The 19,225-nt window shown below is 33.4% G+C and overlaps 3 protein-coding genes across 3 annotated transcripts; all 3 read left to right on the top strand.

Annotated features, from left to right (window-relative positions):
* The first annotated feature begins 794 nt into the window (after nucleotides 1–794).
* Nucleotides 795–7,098, top strand: LOC110622695 (AT-hook motif nuclear-localized protein 14). The gene is made up of 6 exons (XM_021767293.2): nucleotides 795–1,231; nucleotides 4,768–4,820; nucleotides 5,692–5,823; nucleotides 6,111–6,263; nucleotides 6,443–6,740; nucleotides 6,811–7,098. The coding sequence occupies exons 1-6, from the start codon at nucleotides 853–855 to the stop codon at nucleotides 6,861–6,863; spliced, it is 1,068 nt and encodes a 355-aa protein (XP_021622985.1). The 5' UTR covers nucleotides 795–852; the 3' UTR covers nucleotides 6,864–7,098.
* A 2,427-nt stretch (nucleotides 7,099–9,525) lies between these two features.
* Nucleotides 9,526–13,236, top strand: LOC110622607 (protein EIN4). The gene is made up of 2 exons (XM_021767172.2): nucleotides 9,526–12,155; nucleotides 12,442–13,236. Exons 1-2 carry the CDS (start codon nucleotides 10,404–10,406, stop codon nucleotides 12,982–12,984), a joined length of 2,295 nt encoding a protein of 764 aa, XP_021622864.1. The 5' UTR covers nucleotides 9,526–10,403; the 3' UTR covers nucleotides 12,985–13,236.
* A 772-nt stretch (nucleotides 13,237–14,008) lies between these two features.
* On the top strand, nucleotides 14,009–16,763 carry LOC110622608 (tRNA N(3)-methylcytidine methyltransferase METTL6). Its single transcript, XM_021767173.2, has 7 exons — nucleotides 14,009–14,394; nucleotides 14,488–14,597; nucleotides 14,702–14,916; nucleotides 15,006–15,067; nucleotides 15,894–15,996; nucleotides 16,102–16,244; nucleotides 16,395–16,763. Exons 1-7 carry the CDS (start codon nucleotides 14,182–14,184, stop codon nucleotides 16,521–16,523), a joined length of 975 nt encoding a protein of 324 aa, XP_021622865.1. The 5' UTR covers nucleotides 14,009–14,181; the 3' UTR covers nucleotides 16,524–16,763.
* The last annotated feature ends 2,462 nt before the right edge of the window (nucleotides 16,764–19,225 follow it).

Genomic DNA, 19,225 nt, shown 5'->3' with positions numbered 1-19,225 from the left:
TAAAAAATAGAGTATTTTAAAACAAATAAGGTTAAATATTTTTTTTTTTTAAATAGAGATTGAAAATTGGAGGAGAAAAATCAAAAATCTCTTAGATTTATTCAGATACATTTAATGTTTTTTTTTTTCTTTGTAAAAGATAAAACATTAAAAAAAATTATTATCCATTAAATAATAAATTATTATTATAATTTTAATATATGCAATATATTTTAATTAATTAAGTGTTACATCTAAATGTGAGATATAATTTTTCAAAATAGTATAGTTTAGAAAGGGGACTTACACTTGTATTTGATTTGATTTGGTATAAAATTTTATTGTGATGTGTGATAATTAAAAAATAAAAATAAAAAGACCAACATATTGAAATTGACATTAGACCCGTAATTATAGGAAAACAACCCAAAGACAAAATGGGTATTCGGACTATCCATCATCATCCACTTGTACAGACAACCAATCTAAAACACACGTGGACAGAAAAATATTTAAAAATTAAAAATAGAAATAAAATATTTAAAAGAAGGAATCAATGATAATAAAGAAATAAATTTATCGAGTAACCGATTTATCGAAAGAAGCTTAAAAGTCAAAATGAAGTCATCAGGTAACTGAAAGGCACAATCCAACGGTCAGTAATCACTCCATACAAAACCCAATCCCTTTTTCTCTCTCTCCTGTTTAAGAACTTCACAAATTTGGAAGTCAAAGATCACAACACAACTGTAATCCAACGGCTGCAAATCAATTCCCCTTTACGAAAACCCTAAAAAACACAAATAAAAATCAATTCCTCCAAAAAGAAAATTAAAAAAAAAATCTAACAATTCCCTTCTCTCTCTCTACAAAATGGAACCCAACGAAAGCCAACACCACCACCACCTCAGCTCCTACTTCACCACCACCACTCCCGCCACCACTACACCCTCGCCGACCAATGGCCTTTTGCCACCACCTCCCAATACCACTTCCGATAGTGGCGGGGGGCCTCATATGGTGTACCCGCACTCCGTCGGTCCATCTTCGGCCTCTGTCACCACTGCACCAGTGGAGCCCGTCAGGAGGAAGCGAGGCCGGCCGAGGAAGTATGGTACACCGGAGCAAGCTTTGGCAGCAAAGAAAACCGCGTCTTCTCATTCTGTTTCCAAGGAGAAGAGGGAAGGCGCTTCTTCGTCGTCTCCTTCTTACTCGGGTTCCTCAAGGAAGTCCCAACAGTTGTTTGCTCTTGGTGGGCCTTGCTCTTTCTGCTTTTGTACTTTTATCTTCTTACTTTGGTGGTGTTTTGTTTGTTTGGGAATTCACTTCATTTTTTTTTCTTGGGTTTTTCCTTGCAAATCTCTATCTATCTTTGTAATTATAGCTAGCACTTCTTTTAGCTATGTTTGTAGTTCATTTTGTGCACATCATTGGTTAAGCCAAAAAGTTTTGATTTTTATGGTTTAGTGTGAATATAGGTTACATTTGGTAGACTGTAATGGTATTTGATTGCATTACATCCTACCAAACGTGGCCTAATTGATAATAACATTTGTTTGCAAATTTTGGTAATGTCAAGGTCAGAAGTTCTATCTATCTTAGTAATTTTGGCTGTAACGATATTGGGCTATTCACGAAATGTTCTGGCAGCTACTTGTGGAAAGGTTCTGGTTTTCACTTTCAACTCCAGAATTCAATATGCTGATTGTTATTTAGTTTATGTTTGGCATTGATTTTGGAGTTGAAAAAAGTGCTTTTTAGAAAAAGCAACATTTTATATGCTTTTGAAAAAGTAGTTTGGGAAATGTTGATTTGTTATTTTAATGTTCCTATACTAAATTATGTCAAAATAATTGTAAATTATTTTTAAATATTTTCTAAATAGCATATTTAAAATATTGTTTTTCTCAACTACGGCTCTAACAATAACGCCAAAGAGGCTCTTACTGAAATTTTTGTTTCATTTAGTTGCTGGATTTTGGTGCAGTTTTGTAACAGTTTCCCTTGCTTTTTGCTCTGCATGGCGAGCTTTTTATTTGCATTAGAGGTCTTTTATTCCTGGTAGTCCCTTTCCATGAAAAAAAAAGGCCATGTTCTGCGTTAATACTTGTGAATGTCTTGAGGGTTTAGAAGCAAAATTCTTAAGCTTAGTGAAGATTCAATTTTATGTTTAAGTTCACATTGTTATTGTCTAGTGGTGATTAATTAAGTTTCATGAGCCCTTATTTTTCTTCTATTGTATTTTATTCATTGAGTTTAGAATTTTATAGCAAATTGCATATTTTTATGGTTTTTTTTTATTCCATTTGAACCTTTCTTTTTTAATTTCTGTTTGGACTTCCCAACATGTATCCGGGTGTATTTCACTGCATGTGTGCATTTATCTATGTATTACTGTATGCTTTCTTCTTTTGGCGGAGGGAGTGGGGGAGGGAGGGTGTAATTTTGGAAGAATTCCGAACTGGTTGATCTTGGGGGTTTTATTGTGGTGCTATTCTGTTGAATTTAGTTAAATTTGGAGTTCTTTCATCACAAATTTGTGGTGCTTGGAAGAGTTTGGAACGTCATGCCATTACATTTCTTTCTGGTTGTGGTACTGTGGTTGCTGATATTTTTTCTTGGATTTTTTATGCCTTTTATGGTGAGTGTCTCCGTAGAAAATCATTTTAAATACCTGATTCTGAATCTTTTTTTAAATGATGTCTTGAATGTATGCTAGTGATTGTGATTTCTTATAATCTGATGCTTGTTGCAAATATTTGGTATTTACTGGGAGTTTTTGATGCATTGTGTATGATATAATTACCACGTTACTTGTTTGTGTCAAGTAGTTAATGTTTATGTGAAAAGTATGATTGCTTGGACTAATGAAATTCGAGAGATTATCTTGTAACTTCTTTGGTAATGTGAGGTCTTTTTGCATCCTAGTAAGCTGCTTCCTTTTTTGGCAGCTGCAATGGCAATTTCATCCCTTCGTAATTGTGTTTTGAGGGATTTACTGCTGCATGTCAGTATGGCCATTGTGCATAATTCAATTCTTCCCTTGTTTTGTGTTTATTTAGGTATATATAATTTCATGACCAGTAAATTTGTTTCCTTCTATACAATTCAAAGCGTCTCATACTCACTGAACTTTTTTACCAGATATTGTTGAGTGCTCCATGCTTGTTTGCTTTTTGAAAAGGGTTTTCAGAGTTTGTATAACTTGTTTTATTGAAATTTGATGAAAAAGAAGTTAGTTGCAATACCACACAGAATAGAATGCTCTCTGACTATTATTTAGTGATATACATGATAGCACAGTAGGTGGCAAATCCAACATTTTGCAGCTGATGAATTTTGTATGCATTAAGAATCTGGTGTTGAATTGAGACCTCAAAAAACATAAATTAGGAATTGATTTGGTGGAAGGCCTCATTGTTGTTAGAACCTTATGGATTCAGTTTGATTCCTCACCTTAATAATTTGGATCTATGTTATGAACTATTAATGTACTTGAATTATATGATTGTCGATTCCATTTCCCATCATAGCCATTCTCAAATTTATGGGTAAATTGCGATTGTACCTGAATCAGGAGTAAATTGAAAGAATAAATAGTGAATCAAGTGAAGCTATATGAATCAACTGATTTTTCATCCAAGTCAGTGTATTCTTTTTTTGAAAGGATTGTTAGACCTAATAGCTTCAAATTTTAATAACACTTCATTTTTGCTATGCAAAGTGCACACAAAACCTTGTCTTAGCTATTTTCATCTATCAACTATTATTTTCTCTCTCCCTCTTTCTTTTTCTTTTCCCCAATCATAGTTGTCAAGTTATGATATTTTATGTTAGTATATTATATATTATAACCTTATAACCTATTATCCTTTTTTTTATTATTTTATTTGATCAAATTTAAATGAGAGTTCTTTCAGTACATGCAAAATGATAACCATTCTTTACAATTCAAAAGTTCATGAAATGTAATATAGAACTGTATTACATAATATGAATGTATTGTTCTATTTATAAAGTATTACTAAACGATAATTATGTATCTATTATGTCTTTGCAATATATTATTTTTGAGATTTTTGTCGAAACTTATTATTCGATTTGATTCTTGAGTCACAGATTAAGATTTTGATTCTCGTTCCAAATCTCAACTTGACAACTGTGGAAGGCCTGAAGTCTGAATAGGCCATTAAGCTAAATGTATTGCTCTTCAGTTTACTTATACATTTGAGAATGATGTGCTTTATATAGTCCAAGGTTTAAATGAAAATACATGTCAATTTTACCAGTCCTATCTGAGTAGTTTGCTAATGTGTAATGTGAGGTCTTTTGGTATAGCTATGATACTTTTTTTTTGTTGAAAGCTGAGTTAATGCTAAAGTTAATTATGAAGTTCAAGCTAAACTTAGTTATGATTTACATAGAGTATTCCCTGCTACTGTGTTTTCCATATGTATATGTTTTCAGGAGGAGAATCTACATTATTGCTTCAGCAAATATAACTCAACTATTTTTTCCATTTAATTAGGTTTTGGTATTTTTGTAGTTATAGAAGGGAAATCTTATGGCATTATCTTTTGTTAAGAGCCTTGTATTAGCAGTGCCTCTATATATTCTTAGTTGGTTAGGTACTTTGTGTTTCATGACCTGGTTTTAACAATCCAGTTTGGGGAGTATATATTCACAAAAGTATTACCTGTATTCATTTTTTGTGACTTTTCATGATCCTCCCTTTTACAGTATAAATTAGACTGCTTATGTTTTCCTGCTTCTAATTGATTGTTGCAGGCAATGCTGGGCAAGGTTTTACTCCACATGTTATAACTATAGCTGCTGGTGAGGTATGGAAACTTTGTTTTCTTTGATGATTCTGTTGGTGTTGTTAGTAATCTGTCCTCAGTAAATAAGTGTATACATCATTTTCGGCATGCCTAGATTTACTAAGAAACATGCTTTTGTCATTCCAACTTGCGTTTTTGGAACTAGATGTGAACTGGTTTTGGATTGTGTGATGAAGTCAGCTTTTTATTAGAGAATGTGTATAGACATTTTGGATTGTGTGATGAAGTCAGCTTTTTATTCACTTAATGGGTGGGAGGAATTCCAGCTTCTACAAACTACCTATTCACTGTATAGAACTTTTTCTGTGAATATAGTGACTTTGTTGTATTACTATTGTGCTTTAGGATGTAGATTTGTATGGTCTGTTTATTTAAATGCTGCATTGGCCAACTTTTAGTGTTTAGTTTCCGGATTGAAAGATAGCAGTTGTTATTTATTGCTAAAAGAATGGAGAATAAGTAGATTGTTAGAGAATGTATGGCCTCTATGACCGGGAAGATAAATTACTTTTCTGATGATCTAGACTTTTTACGATTGGGGATAATTTCATTTCTGGTCTATTTACTTTGGAGTTGACTTTACTATCTTTTTTTCCGCTAAGTTTTGAGATATTGCACTCACTCTGATGAATTGCTTTGTTTCCCTAGTCTCCCCCCTCCCCCCCCCCCCCCCAAGTTGTTAGATTGTGCAAACCTTGCAAATATATGAAATGTGTACTTTTTTTTGGCATTCGCTTGACGCGTTTATCACTTTAGTTAATAACTGAAGCAAGATGGGTGCTGATAATATATGAAACATATACATATTGGTGTTAATAACGTGTCCCTTTGTTCATTCCTTAGTAACATAGGATGTGTGGATGCTCAACAGGATGTAGCTCAGAAACTTATGATGTTCATGCAACAAAGTAGGCGTGAGATGTGTATTTTGTCAGCATCTGGTTCAATATCGCACGCATCCCTCCGGCAGCCTGCAACTTCTGGAGGCAACATTACATATGAGGTAATCGTTTGGGTGCATTCACCTGTCAGGCATGGTATTGTGAAACAAGGGAAAGTATCATCATAGAATTTTGCTTTTTTGTATGCAACCAGAAAGATACCATGTTGGAGCTTATCCTTCATTTAAAAACAACTACCAGTTTGCTATTTGCACAAAAGGATCTCACCTTTGCCTGACTAATTTATTTTTGCTTCACCTTTGCAAAATTAAGCATGGCTTTAAGTCCTTGATACCCATAATTGATGTACTGTCAAAATTAACTGTTGTCTGTGTACTCTTAAAATCAGGGTCGATTTGAGATCATTTCACTATCTGGATCATATGTGCGCACTGATATTGGAGGGAGGACAGGTGGGCTTAGTGTGTGCCTGTCTAATACAGATGGCCAGATCATTGGAGGAGGAGTTGGTGGACCCCTAACTGCTGGTGGCCCTGTTCAGGTATTGCTTTCATAATGGAACAAGAATCTGATGCATAAAATCCTATGAACCAGCACTATTATTTTGTGTGTGTGTGTGAGGAGAGACGGGGATATTCCTGGTTCTGGAACCCGTGTTTGTATCTTTGATGTGTTGAAAGGATCTTTGATATCTGTAATATAGTTTTCAGATATCTACAGGTCATTGTTGGTACGTTTCTGCTTGACACCAAGAAAGATGTTAACACTGGCGTGAAGGTTGATGCATCTGCCAGTAAGTTGCCAACACCAATTGGAGGGGCATCGATATCAAACATTGGCTTCCATTCCCCAGTTGAATCATCTGGTAGGAATCCGATCAGGGGAAACGATGATCATCCAACTATGGGAGGAAATCCTTTTATGACTCATCCTCGGGGTATGCATGTGGCACCTTCAAGGTCCACAGATTGGAGGATTGGTCCGGATGCTAGAGTCAATTCCGGTTATGACTTGACAGGTATATTTATTTTCCATCCAAAGAGAAACAGGAAGAAAGAGGGTCTAACATGCAGTGTTTTCTTTTCCAGGAAGAGTAGGCCATGGAGCACACCAATCTCCCGAAAATGGGGACTATGAATAACTTCCAGAGTAGAGATCAGTTTTAGGGTTTCAAACATCATTTTCCGGTCTCTCTTTCTCTCTCTCTCTCTCTCTAAACGACACAGTTACTTTGACGTGAAATACAATGTACAACCATTTTCATCTCCTGTGGACTGTAACATGGCGTATCTGTACAGGTTACTGGCACTCTCACTCTTTGTTAACTTGTGCTTTTCTCAAGTGATCCTTTAAAGTAGTAAGTGTTGGCTTAATAATCTCTTGGTCTGTGAATAACATTGAATTATTTGCTGCTGTTTTTTACCTAGGATTTGTTTTGCATTCTGGAATGATTTTCTGATTCATACTCGGGTGGGTTGAATTGAATTTTGATGGAAACTTCCTTTGGGAAAGGGGTGATTGATCCAACACAGCATAATCACAAATTAAATAGAACCATTATTTCAAGGCATGTATTGTGAAACATGGTCTTTCTTCTCTAGAAATGGAAGACCCACCATTATAACTTGGATGTATCTGTACCTAGCTTTTTGTATTTATATCTATATTTGATTTTTGGTAGATTTTTCATGCAAACTCCAGTTTTTGACTTGCCAATCAAGGTAATTTGATCGGTCTTTCTTGTGTAGGAAGTGGGAAGTATTGGGTTGGAGTTTTTTCATTTACTTTATTCTGAAATATGTTTAACTCATTAAATTGTATTCTATTCAGTTCTTTTGTCTCATTGTATTAAAAAAAAAAAGGTTTTTAACTTGACGTCACTTTCTGAAATGGGACCCGCTAGTTGTACTGTTGTCAACTGTGGACTTCGTGGCTGTGAAAACAGATTGGTGGAGTTGGGTAGAAATTGTAATAGCTTTGCTTGGAAAGTCGTCGGGAACACCGACTGGCTTAGCCATTCCGTTTCTGAAAGTAGGGATGTGATGTTTTTGGTGCAATGTATATTTTGCTTCATCACAAATATAATAATTAAATATTAAAGAATTCTGACATAACAGGGTGAAGAATTAAAAATTTGTATATTTTTTTCATATAAATATAATAACAGTTCTAAGACATCTGAAAAATAAAATACCTACTTGTTATTAAATTAAAGGAAAAAATAATTGGATTCTAGTAAAATTCTATTAATTTAAATGCAAAATAAATAATAATTGTAATTAACATATTAATTATTAATTACTTGAATATATACTATGATGAATGATTAGTGGCGCATAGAATGGTGTCATGTGGGTCAGCAAGTGGAATCAGTAAAAAAAAAAAAAGCTAAATTTTGTGACTCAATTACCCTTTTTCGAATCAACATCACGTGCGCCACCTGATCAGTGCTTGGGTGGTACCTATGTAAATAGGCAGAGTATCTATAAATTAAATTATTTAAATTTAAATTTGATTTATATTATTAATATTTAAATTTAATTATTATATTTATTTAATTTTTTATATTTTAATTAATAATTTATTTAAAAAATTTAATATTTCTTAAAAAAATTTTATTTTTTAATTTTTAAATAAAAAATTTATATTATTTATATAAATGTATTCAAAATATAAAAATCTATAAATAAAATTTAAATTCGATTTAAATTATTATTTTTTAAATTTAATTTATTATAAATTTAAATCTGTTTTATTAGGATTACATCATATTAACTATTTGAAAATACCTGATTTATTAATATTTGGTATAAATTCAATTATTATTTATTTTAAGTAAAAATTTTGAATTAAAAGAAATAATTTTTATGTATTAAAAAATCATTTGAAAAATTTATAAAAACAACAATATACATATTTTTACGTGAAATCACTATTTTGAAAAGGTATAAAACATTTACTTTAAACTATAAAACTCAAATTATAATGATAGGAATATAATTGTACTTTCATCTATTTCTTTTACACGCTCTTCAAATGATGGTCATTTTTTTATTATTATTATTTTTCACCAATAAAAAAAGTATATATATATTCAGACAATCTAAGCAGTAACTACAACTCAATGGGGTCAAAAATAACTGTCATTGTTGGTAATGGTCATATCCAACAGACACCAACCTCGATATCTCCGCCATATCTTACAACCATTTTATAAAGGTTGTTTTATTTTATTTTAAACAAATAAAATTTTAATTAATTCATTATTATTAATTTAAATTATATTTTCTTGAAATAAAACTAAAATAAATATTTATATTAATTAACTTATATCCGGCCTTCTTTTTGGACTTCTATTAGGATCATGACAAAAATTTCTCCCTCTAGAAAGAAGTGATTCTCGAAGCGGTTCAAGATATCCTTAAATTCAAAGGCATGATTTATCATTACATTGGGAGTGAAATTTTAGAAACGAATTAAATTTATATATATATAAATATTTTTAAAAAAACATAAAATATATTATTAACATTTTTGTTTATTTAAAATACTTTTTGAAAATATGCTTAAAGAATAAAAGAAATGATTGATTGAGAAAACCTAATAAAATTCAAAACAGGAAGAAGGAAAATAGCAAGGATTAAAAAGTGCCAACTTGATTAAAATTATTTTTTTTTCTAATTAATTAAATCCCATTAAACTAAAGCCACCAATGCAAAAAATAATTAATATTTTTTTTTTATTTTATTGGAGAGAAAAGGCATATATAATAATAAATAAAAATCTAATAATTGTGTAAATAATATTTTAAGGGGCGAGGGGTGTCTAGATTCTAAGGGAGAGAGCACTTTCAGACACACTTGTTTGTAACTTTCTATTTGAACAGGTAGGACAGCGAGAGAGGCCGTATAAGATCTCTTCTTCAACACACACATATATATATACGCCTCTTCCTCTTCCTCTTCTTCTTCTTCTTCTTCTTCTCATCATATGCACTTCTCGTTCCTTCCTTAAGCGGACAGATTTCTTTTGGGTGATTTTTGATCTGTTTTTTATGGGGATGATTTAAGAGGGAAATTAAGTTGATGAAGAATCTAAAAGATTCAGTCTTTACATTGGAGGATGATAAAAAGCTTGGATTTTTTATGTATTTATTTTGCACAGGGGAAGCACCAGGTGTGTTCTTTTTAGCTTTCCTTTTTTCCCATCTCTAATTTCTTATTTAAATCCCTTTCTTTTTCTCTTGTTGTTCTATTGTGCAAAAAGTAAGAACACAAGTGAAATGAGCAATAGAAGTAGAACAAAGAAGAGATATACAACAACAACTAAGTCTTAATCTCATACAAGTTGGGAGAGAGCAGAATAGAAATATTTAGAAAGAAATAGTTTATTAGAGGGGGAAACAGAGAGAATTATTGTCAAATTATGTAGTTTCAGGCAAGTCGGTGTGTGAGATCTTGAAACCTAGCAAATAGTGTTGCTATTTTGTAGTGAAAATTAGAGGTCAGTAACTTTGGATCTTGAACTAGTTCTGGCAGTTTTACTGTAATTGATGGGTTTGTGAAGCCATGCCCTGTCCTCTTTAATTTGTTATCCGACTGTGAATTCTAGTCTGTGAGGGGCTTGTAAAAATTAAGGAACTTTGACAAGAATGTGTTGAGTACGTGTTTGGTTGGATACGATGTTAAGACCATTAGCTCCTGGATTGTTCTTTCTCATATCATATCTTATGATCTCGGTATCTGCCATTGATAATGAGTTCGTTAATTGTAACTGTGATGATGAGGGTTTTTGGAGCATACATAACATTCTGGAGTATCAGAAGGTTAGTGATTTCTTGATTGCAGTAGCCTATTTTTCAATACCCATCGAGCTTCTTTACTTCGTTAGCTGCTCAAACTTTCCGTTTAAGTGGGTTCTCCTTCAGTTTATAGCATTTATAGTCCTTTGTGGATTGACACATTTGCTCAATGGATGGACTTATTATGGACCACACTCATTTCAATTGATGATGTCTCTCACTGTTGCCAAATTGCTTACTGCTTTGGTTTCATGTGCAACTGCAATAACACTTTTGACTTTGATTCCTCTTCTTCTCAAATGGAAAGTGAGAGAGCTTTTCTTGAAGCAAAATGTGTTGGAATTAGACCAAGAAGTTGGTATGATGAAAAAGCATAAGGAAGCGAGTTTACATGTGAGAATGCTAACCCGAGAAATCAGGAAGTCACTTGATAAGCATACCATATTGTATACAACTTTGGTTGAGCTTTCTAAGACTTTGGATTTACATAATTGTGCTGTATGGATGCCGAATGAGAATCGAACAGAGATGAATCTCACCCACGAGTTGAAACCAAGTTCAAAAAGTTTTCACCTTTCTATTCCTGTCAATGACCCAGATGTCTTAGAGATAAAAAATACAAAAGGGGTAAAGATTTTGAAGCCAGATTCAGCACTTGGGGCAGCAAGTGGTGGTGGGTCTGAGGAAGCAGGTGCTGTGGCTGCAATTCGGATGCCAATGCTTCGGGTTTCAAATTTCAAGGGAGGCACACCTGAACTAGTAGATACTAGTTATGCTATATTGGTTTTGGTTATTCCAAGGATGAATTCCAGGACTTGGAGCTCTGAGGAAATGGAAATAGTAGAAGTCGTTGCTGACCAGGTGGCTGTAGCTTTATCCCATGCTTCAGTTCTTGAAGAATCTCAGCTAATGAGAGAGAAGCTGAGTGAGCAAAATCGTGCTTTGCAGCAAGCTAAGAAGAATGCTCTGATGGCAAGCCAGGCAAGGAACTCATTTCAGAAGGTGATGAATCATGGAATGAGGAGGCCAATGCACTCAATCGTGGGCCTACTTTCAATGTTCCAAGATGAGAGCATGACTTTTGAACAGAAGATTATTATTGATACATTGGTGAAAACCAGCAATGTTCTTTCAACTTTGGTTAATGATGTGATGGAGGTCTCAGCAAAAGATAATGGAAGGTTTCTGTTAGAAATGAGGCCTTTCCGTTTACACTCCATGATCAGGGAAGCTTCTTGCCTTGCAAAGTGTTTTTGTGTGTATAAAGGATTTGGTTTTGAAATTGATGTCCAGAGTTCTTTGCCTGATACAGTGACAGGGGATGAGCGGAGGGCATTTCAAGTGATTTTGCATATGGTTGGATATCTATTGAATGTCTATGATGGAGGTGGAACTGCTATATTTCGGGTTTTCTCAGAAAGTGGCAGTGAGGGCAAGAATGATAGAATGTTGGGGATGTGGAAACCAAATGCTCCAGAGGATAATGTGTGCGTCAAGTTTGAGATTGAGATTAGGGAGGGAGATTCTTCATCAGATGGATCGATCTCAACCAGACATTCTTCTGGAAGGAGGCAAAACAGCGATGAAGTTAAGGAAGGCTTGAGCTTCAGTATGTGCCAAAAGCTTGTGCAGGTGAGCACTCTGAAATGTTTTCCTATGACTTCTTTCCTTGTTGATACTGTGCTTTTAATGATTGTTACACTGTCTGCAAACTTCAACAGGGAAGATAGCCCACAGGATTGAGATATAATGATTCTGCTTAATGAATTTTTTTTCCTGGGATTATTCGTATCACATTTAGAAATTCCAATATTTTTAGTATCCGAAGACTAGTAATCTTCATCCTTACTTTCCTTGATGATAATTTGTTTGTACCCCATTTTTTTTTGTCATCATTAAAATAATTTCATGTCTGCAGATGATGCAAGGTAATATCTGGATATCTCAGAACTCTCAGGGTTTGGCACAAAGCATGACTCTGGCTCTCAGGTTTCAAGTCCGACCTTCTTATGGAAGGGCTATATTTGCCTCTGGAACTGCCTCAGAACAACCAAATTCCAATTCTCTGTTCAGAGGCCTTCGAGTTATACTTGCTGACGATGATGATGTAAACAGGATTGTGACGAAGAGGATGCTTGAGAAGCTAGGCTGTGAAGTGACTGCTGTTTCTTCCGGGTTTGAATGCCTTAGTGCTATTACTTCTTCTGAAAATTCCTTTGCTGTAGTTGTTTTGGATCTTCAGGTGCCTGAAGTAGATGGCTTTGAAGTAGCAATGAGAATCCGAAAGTTCCGAAGTCATAATTGGCCATTGATTATAGCCTTGACTGCAAGTGCGGAGGATCATGTGTGGGAAAAATGCCTACAGATGGGAATGAATGGAGTGATTCGAAAACCTGTTCTCTTACGAGGGATGGCTGACGAGCTTCGAAGAGTTCTTCAAAGGGCACGCGAGGGGTTGTGAGAGTAAGTCATCCAGATAATCTAGGATTGATTTATTGAAATATCTTACGGAGTCTTAGTCATTTCACCTTCGAAGTCCGAAATGGAGATGATAAGAAGCATTTATACAATGGTATACAAAATACAAACTCATTTTTGGCTAACCACTTGATTGATTGAGCTCTATGACTAGATCTTCAAAGAATAAATTGTAACTCGATATTAAACTTGTCACTGAAGTAATAAAGACAAGCCTTTTCGATTGTTGTCTGAAGGATTTTGATTGAACTTGATTGATCTGTTGTTGGCAAGCTAAGTGCTATGCACAAGTAGAATTTAGTTTCATGATGTTTTCTAATGCATATGGTGAAGTAGCAGAGCTTGGAAGTGTTGTAGTTGTACACTGCTAGTTAACAGGGTTAAGTTAGCTTCCTGTAGAAAAGCAAAAGAAATATTCTGCATGCACATGGAGAAAAGGTGGAGCCTGGAGCTTAAATCCAACCTAATTAGAACCCTAAAACGCTAACCCAACTAGAAGAAGATTCAGGAAACCCTTCCCCCTCTGCTTAATCGTCACCGGCCACCAAAGAACAATACAAAAATGGCTTTCAGCATTGTTATGAAGAACAAAAAATCACTCCATTTTCGTATCCCAAAAGCATAACCAAGCAATACAGAACGGTGCAAACAAACAAAAGCAGCAATCCAGGAGTTGTCACAAGATAACCAATACTTCTTATCTATTTTAAAAATTTTCATTAATAATAAATATTTTTAAAGTTTTTATTTTTTTTATCACTTTTTACTACTGCAATTAACAATTAAATTAATGAAAATGAATGACAGTACTAAATACTTAGCTGGAATTTAATTAAGAACTAAATTATAATTTTGCCGATTAGTGACGGATCTAGAAATTTTATTCAGGCTGTTTAATTTTAATGAATGGTCAATACTTTGATAAAAAATTTTCCTCTTAATTTTTTTCAATTATACTCGTGAGAAATTGTATTAAAATAAAATTAAATAAAATAAAATTATAGGAATTAATTAACTTGTGAAACAACTGCAATGGTGGTTGGCAGAATTTGTGGAGAATTGATTTCTGTACCCTATTCTGTGCATTTTCTGGGCTTCAAGCCCACTCGCTGCAGGGCCGAATAAACCCAAGTTTTACTCTGCATCACTGCCCTCCTCCGTCGGTCAAGCAGAGGAAGAAATGAACGACGACGCAGCAGAAGCAGAATACTTCTCCAAGGACTTCGAATGGGAATCTTTGAAACAAGAAACAGAAAACAATCCCTCTTATGAATATCATTTGCTTCCTTTCAATCGACAACTACAATCACAGGAAGAAGAAGAGGAGGAAAGTGGTGATTCTAAGGCATGGCAGATGTTCCACATCCGCCATTCCTCAGGCAAATTCTTCAAGGTTTTTCTCTCTTTTTTATTGTAACTTCAATGTTATAGTAGTCCCTTTATGCCCAAAAAATCAAAGAAGGAAATTGCTAATTGCTAATTGCAGGAGAGGAGGTACTTATTGAAGGAGTTTCCGGAGTTGGTTTCTTGTGATGACTTTTCTAAGGTTTTGGAGGTTGGCTGTGGTAGTGGAAGTTCTGTAATTCCAATTCTACGGTAATCTCAGCCAAATATTTCATTTTCCTGTTGCTGATATTGGATTTCCATGATTTTGAAGACCGGCTACACTTCTGAAAACTATTGTATTCTTGTTTCGTTAGGGGCAACAAAAGCATCATCGTTTATGCTTGTGATTGTAGCATTGAGACGCTTGAGAAGGCCAAGCAGATTGTGGATGCCACCGATATAATCTTAGTCCAAAACCGTTTTAAGCCATTCTATTGTGGTTTTGGTTTTACTGGGTTCCCCAAGTGGTTGCTTTGTGATTCTTGCTCATTAATTCCTACACTAAATCAACAGGAATGCTTCTCCTCAGGTTATCTAATTTCATCTTCTTTTCTAATCAATGTAAATCTTTGTCAACTGTGGGCAAATTTTTTTATTTTTGGAGTGCAATTGATGCAGATGGTTCATATTGCTTGAAAGAAGGTGGCTGTTGCATTGGCGGGGTTGATTTTGTTACCTTGGTATGCTATATGCTTTAGCTAATGTCAATTACTATGCATCAGAGCCATTGGGCATTGTGATATACCTTGAAAACATATCAAATAAATTGCTAAATGATATCTTAACATATCACTGCAATGAAACGTTGAATCCATGAGACCGGTAACTGAATGCAAGAACTTTGGAACATGTAATGGATGCAGCAGGCTGGTTTGGATTCTGTGTTTGATCCACTGCTGACTTTTTATGAGGGGCTTGTGGGCCTGTGTTTTTCAACTCATTCCTTTTAACATTATGAGGAGAAACATGTTCTCAGTATTAACTGATTGAGATTGAAAGCACAAAATCCAGAGATTGCCAAGTTTTAGAGTTCATTAGTTATAATTTCTCACTGAGCGATAACCATGGGGTTCATAAAATATATATCTTGATCAGAAGAGAAGATTCCATAATGTCCCTGTTGCATATACATCCATGACTCCCTTCCACTCCTTTTTCTGTTGGTGTTAATAACTCTATTATCTCTGTATGATGAAGGTAAAGTGTATGTGCAGTTGTGCACCTTGCTTGGAGAAGTTAAAAGGTTGTACATTTTGATTTCTCTCTTTTTTGTACACTAATTTTTTTTCTCAGATCATCTGCGTTTCTCCATGTTGTTGCCTAGTTCTTGCACATAACAATCGTATGTTTTAATGTACCATATCACCAATGCCAAATAAATAAGGAAAAGCTTCCATGTCTTGTATATGTTATGATTCTAGAGCCGTTCCAAGATTTTTAGATGTTAAAAGAAAATTTGATATTTGAATGTCAAATCTTTGATTCTTTCCTTGCATATTATGCCAGATATTCACACTATCAGCAGTGCCATTCAATAGAATGCCAACAGCCATTTTGGAGTGTTTCTTTGTATTGAAGCCTGGTGGTCTGCTCTTATTTAGGGACTATGGTAATGCACAAACATGAATTACTATATATATACGTGTGTGTATATGGTTCATTGCATCAACAGATATGTGAATTGCTGACAAATGTTGGGTTTGGTGGAATGTAGGGCTTTATGATATGACCATGCTGCGATTTGAAGCAGACAAAAGAGTGGGGTTCCGAGAGTACATGAGATCAGATGGCACTCGATCTTACTTCTTTTCTTTAGAAACTGTCAGGGATCTTTTTGTTGGAGCAGGCTTCATTGAGGTACTGGCTTTGTTTTTTCTTCCAATGTAGAATTCTGTACAAACAAGATGATATGTTACACCATTTCCAATTTAACTTGCAAGTAAAACTGGAACTTTTGGGGATTAGTTTTCTGTCATATTGACTCCAAACTGAATTATGTACATGCAGCTTGAGCTCGAGTACTGTTGTGTTAAGTCTGTGAATCGCAGAAAAGAGAGGAGTATGCGAAGGGTGTGGGTTCATGGGAAGTTCCAGAAACCTGCAAGTAGAAAAGGTGTCTCATGTCAGACGATCTGAGTAACAATTTTAGAGTAAACATATTTTTGGACAAGAAATTATTGTCTTGTTATCGTATAATCTTGTAACAGTATGCAGCGAATTTTGAATGGTGGAAAGAGGTAGCTAGGCAAAATTAATTGTTGAAGAAAGAATCATTCTCTTGCTTCATTGGATCTTCCTTCTCCAGTTTGCTTGTAGTGAGATTGTATCAGTGAATGTGAATTGAGATTGATGAAAAGGTGATTTTCATTTTGGATAGGTGAGTTTTAATTTTTTTAAAAAATAAATTTTCAATTTTTTAGTTTAAAAAAGTAAAAATCATAAATTTCACATTGTGATAAATATAAAACAGTATGGTACTATTATTTAATAGAGTAATAATATAATATATTTAAAAATTAAATAAATTTATTATTTTAATTGTATTTATAAAAGCAGGAGTGTAACTCAATATCTTACCTATTACAATAAAATTGAATATGAAGGTTATGTCCCATTTACAATAGAATTAAAAAATCTCTTAAACTTTTAAATGATTTTTTTTTTTTTTTGAAAGCAAACTTTTAAATGATAAAATCAAGGTATAAATAAATAATATACCATTAAATCAAATTAAATACTTAAAATTGAGCAAATAGAAAGCATACACCCAAAATTAAAAATCAAAAGTTGATGCTCAATGAAACTATTGATGGTTATTGGTAGAGGTGAGCTATGGTCATCGATGACGTTGAAATCTTGACAATCAATGGATGTTGATATCTCCATGGCTATTTACCATTGATGATTGATGTGATGTAAAAAAAGGATAAGATTAAAGAAGCTGCATATAGATCTCACTTAAGGGATATCTGATGGTCCATGCTCCAAATTGTCAAATAACTTCCAGTCAAATTTAAAAAGCTAAATATTTTTTTCAATTCTAAAATTCCAAAAAGTCCTAGAATGGAAAGGAAGAACACAATGTGGAAGAAGGGTTCGAGGACTTTGAAACTGGATAAGAAAGAGAGAATAGAAAGATTAAATAATCGTCATGATATGTAAGAATTAATTTAGAAAATAAAAAATAATTTAGTATTTTTTTTTATAAACTAATCGTAAAAATAGATAAAAAAAATTAAATTATTAACAGAAATAAAAATGAGAGATATTTTAATTTACTTTTAAAATTAAATATAGATTGATTTGTGAATAATTATTATACTTCAGAATTAAATTATAAATTTTTTTTTCTATGAGGTGCAAGGCCTTTATCTTGTTGGTACTTGCAGCTATCCCTGCTTTTACTGGGCAAGGATAGCTCCCTCACCTTGCCCAGAGTGGGTTATGTAAATAGTTATTATTGGTTGATTTGGCAAGTGGTGCTTGAATGTGAGGGAGATGCTTTGGTCATGCCTTGTTTGTTTAGTTTGTTTGTTTTTCTTTATTTTCACATATAGATTTTCTTCTTCTTCGATGAGTAATGGCAGTGACTCAAGGTCTTTTGTTGGATGCTTTCTTTCTTGTTTTTTGGTGACTTTTATCTCGGAAGTTATTATTTCTCTTCTTGTGAAAGGAGCCGGAGTTAATTATTATTTCTCTTTCTTTTACAGTCTAACTTCTTCATCTACTTGGATCTTGCATTTCATGTGCGATTATTGTTGCAGCACCAAGCTTCAGCATTGATGCATGTCTTGGGTTTCTTGTTGCTTGTTTAGATCTTTTCTCCTATGTTCTTTAGTTTGATTTGTATGGATTAAGCTAATATTGATGGAGTCTTTGTTCAGTCTTTGTTAGCAAAGAGAACTGTAGTCACGGAAAGAAGAGCACGGAGAAAACAAGGCAAAAAAATAAAAAAGGTATAAGAGGCCCAACAGCCTAGCTAGCTCTATAGAACAAGCACAGCATGCCTAGGGCTCACTACCAAAAATCCTAAAGCAAGAAAGAAAACGTAGAAGCAAGGCTTGTTAAAAAAAATTGCCATTGCCTTTTTTAGTTTTACCGACACCAAGCAGACAAGCACCGATGATAAAGAGGAAGTAAATAATGATGAACCCAAAATGAAGATCCAAATCCCTCGCATCTCATCTCATCTCATCATGCAGTTTCCAATACACTTGAGATTCACGACTTAACTTTGTTTATAAATACTTCTTCGATTGTCATTTTTAATTTATTTATGTGTGAATAACATAATTAATTAAATTATATCGCAACTATTTGGATAAACGTTCAGTTCTGTTAAAAATCAAAACGAACCGAATAAACTCAAAATTGAAATTTTAATATTTATAAAAATCGAATCGAATTGATTTTGGTAAAAAATTAAATCAAACCGAACTGATCTGATTTAATTTAATTTAATCGGTTTGAATTTTTAATATTTTTCTTATTTTTTATACTTTATTTATAGTATTTTAAATTTTAATTAAAATATTTTAATTTCTATATATTATTAAAAATAATAATATTATTATTAATCGGTTTGGTTTATTTTTTTAATTTTTTTTAATTAAAATTGAATCAAATGAAAATAATCAAAATTTTTAAAATTAAAATCTAAACTGAAATAAATAAAAAATTAAATCAAAATTTTAAATTAATTGAATTGGATCAATTTTTTCGATTTAAACTTGATACACTGTAGTCAGGATAATGCCCTTCTTTCTCCGTGTAACGATGTTCGTGAATTGAAAATTCTATTAATAAAATTAAATAAGTCTTGATTTAATATAATGTTA

Source organism: Manihot esculenta, chromosome 9 (genome assembly GCF_001659605.2).
Source record: "Manihot esculenta cultivar AM560-2 chromosome 9, M.esculenta_v8, whole genome shotgun sequence".
Classification (NCBI taxonomy): Eukaryota; Viridiplantae; Streptophyta; class Magnoliopsida; order Malpighiales; family Euphorbiaceae; genus Manihot; species Manihot esculenta.
This window is presented reverse-complemented; position numbering and strand designations above follow the sequence as displayed.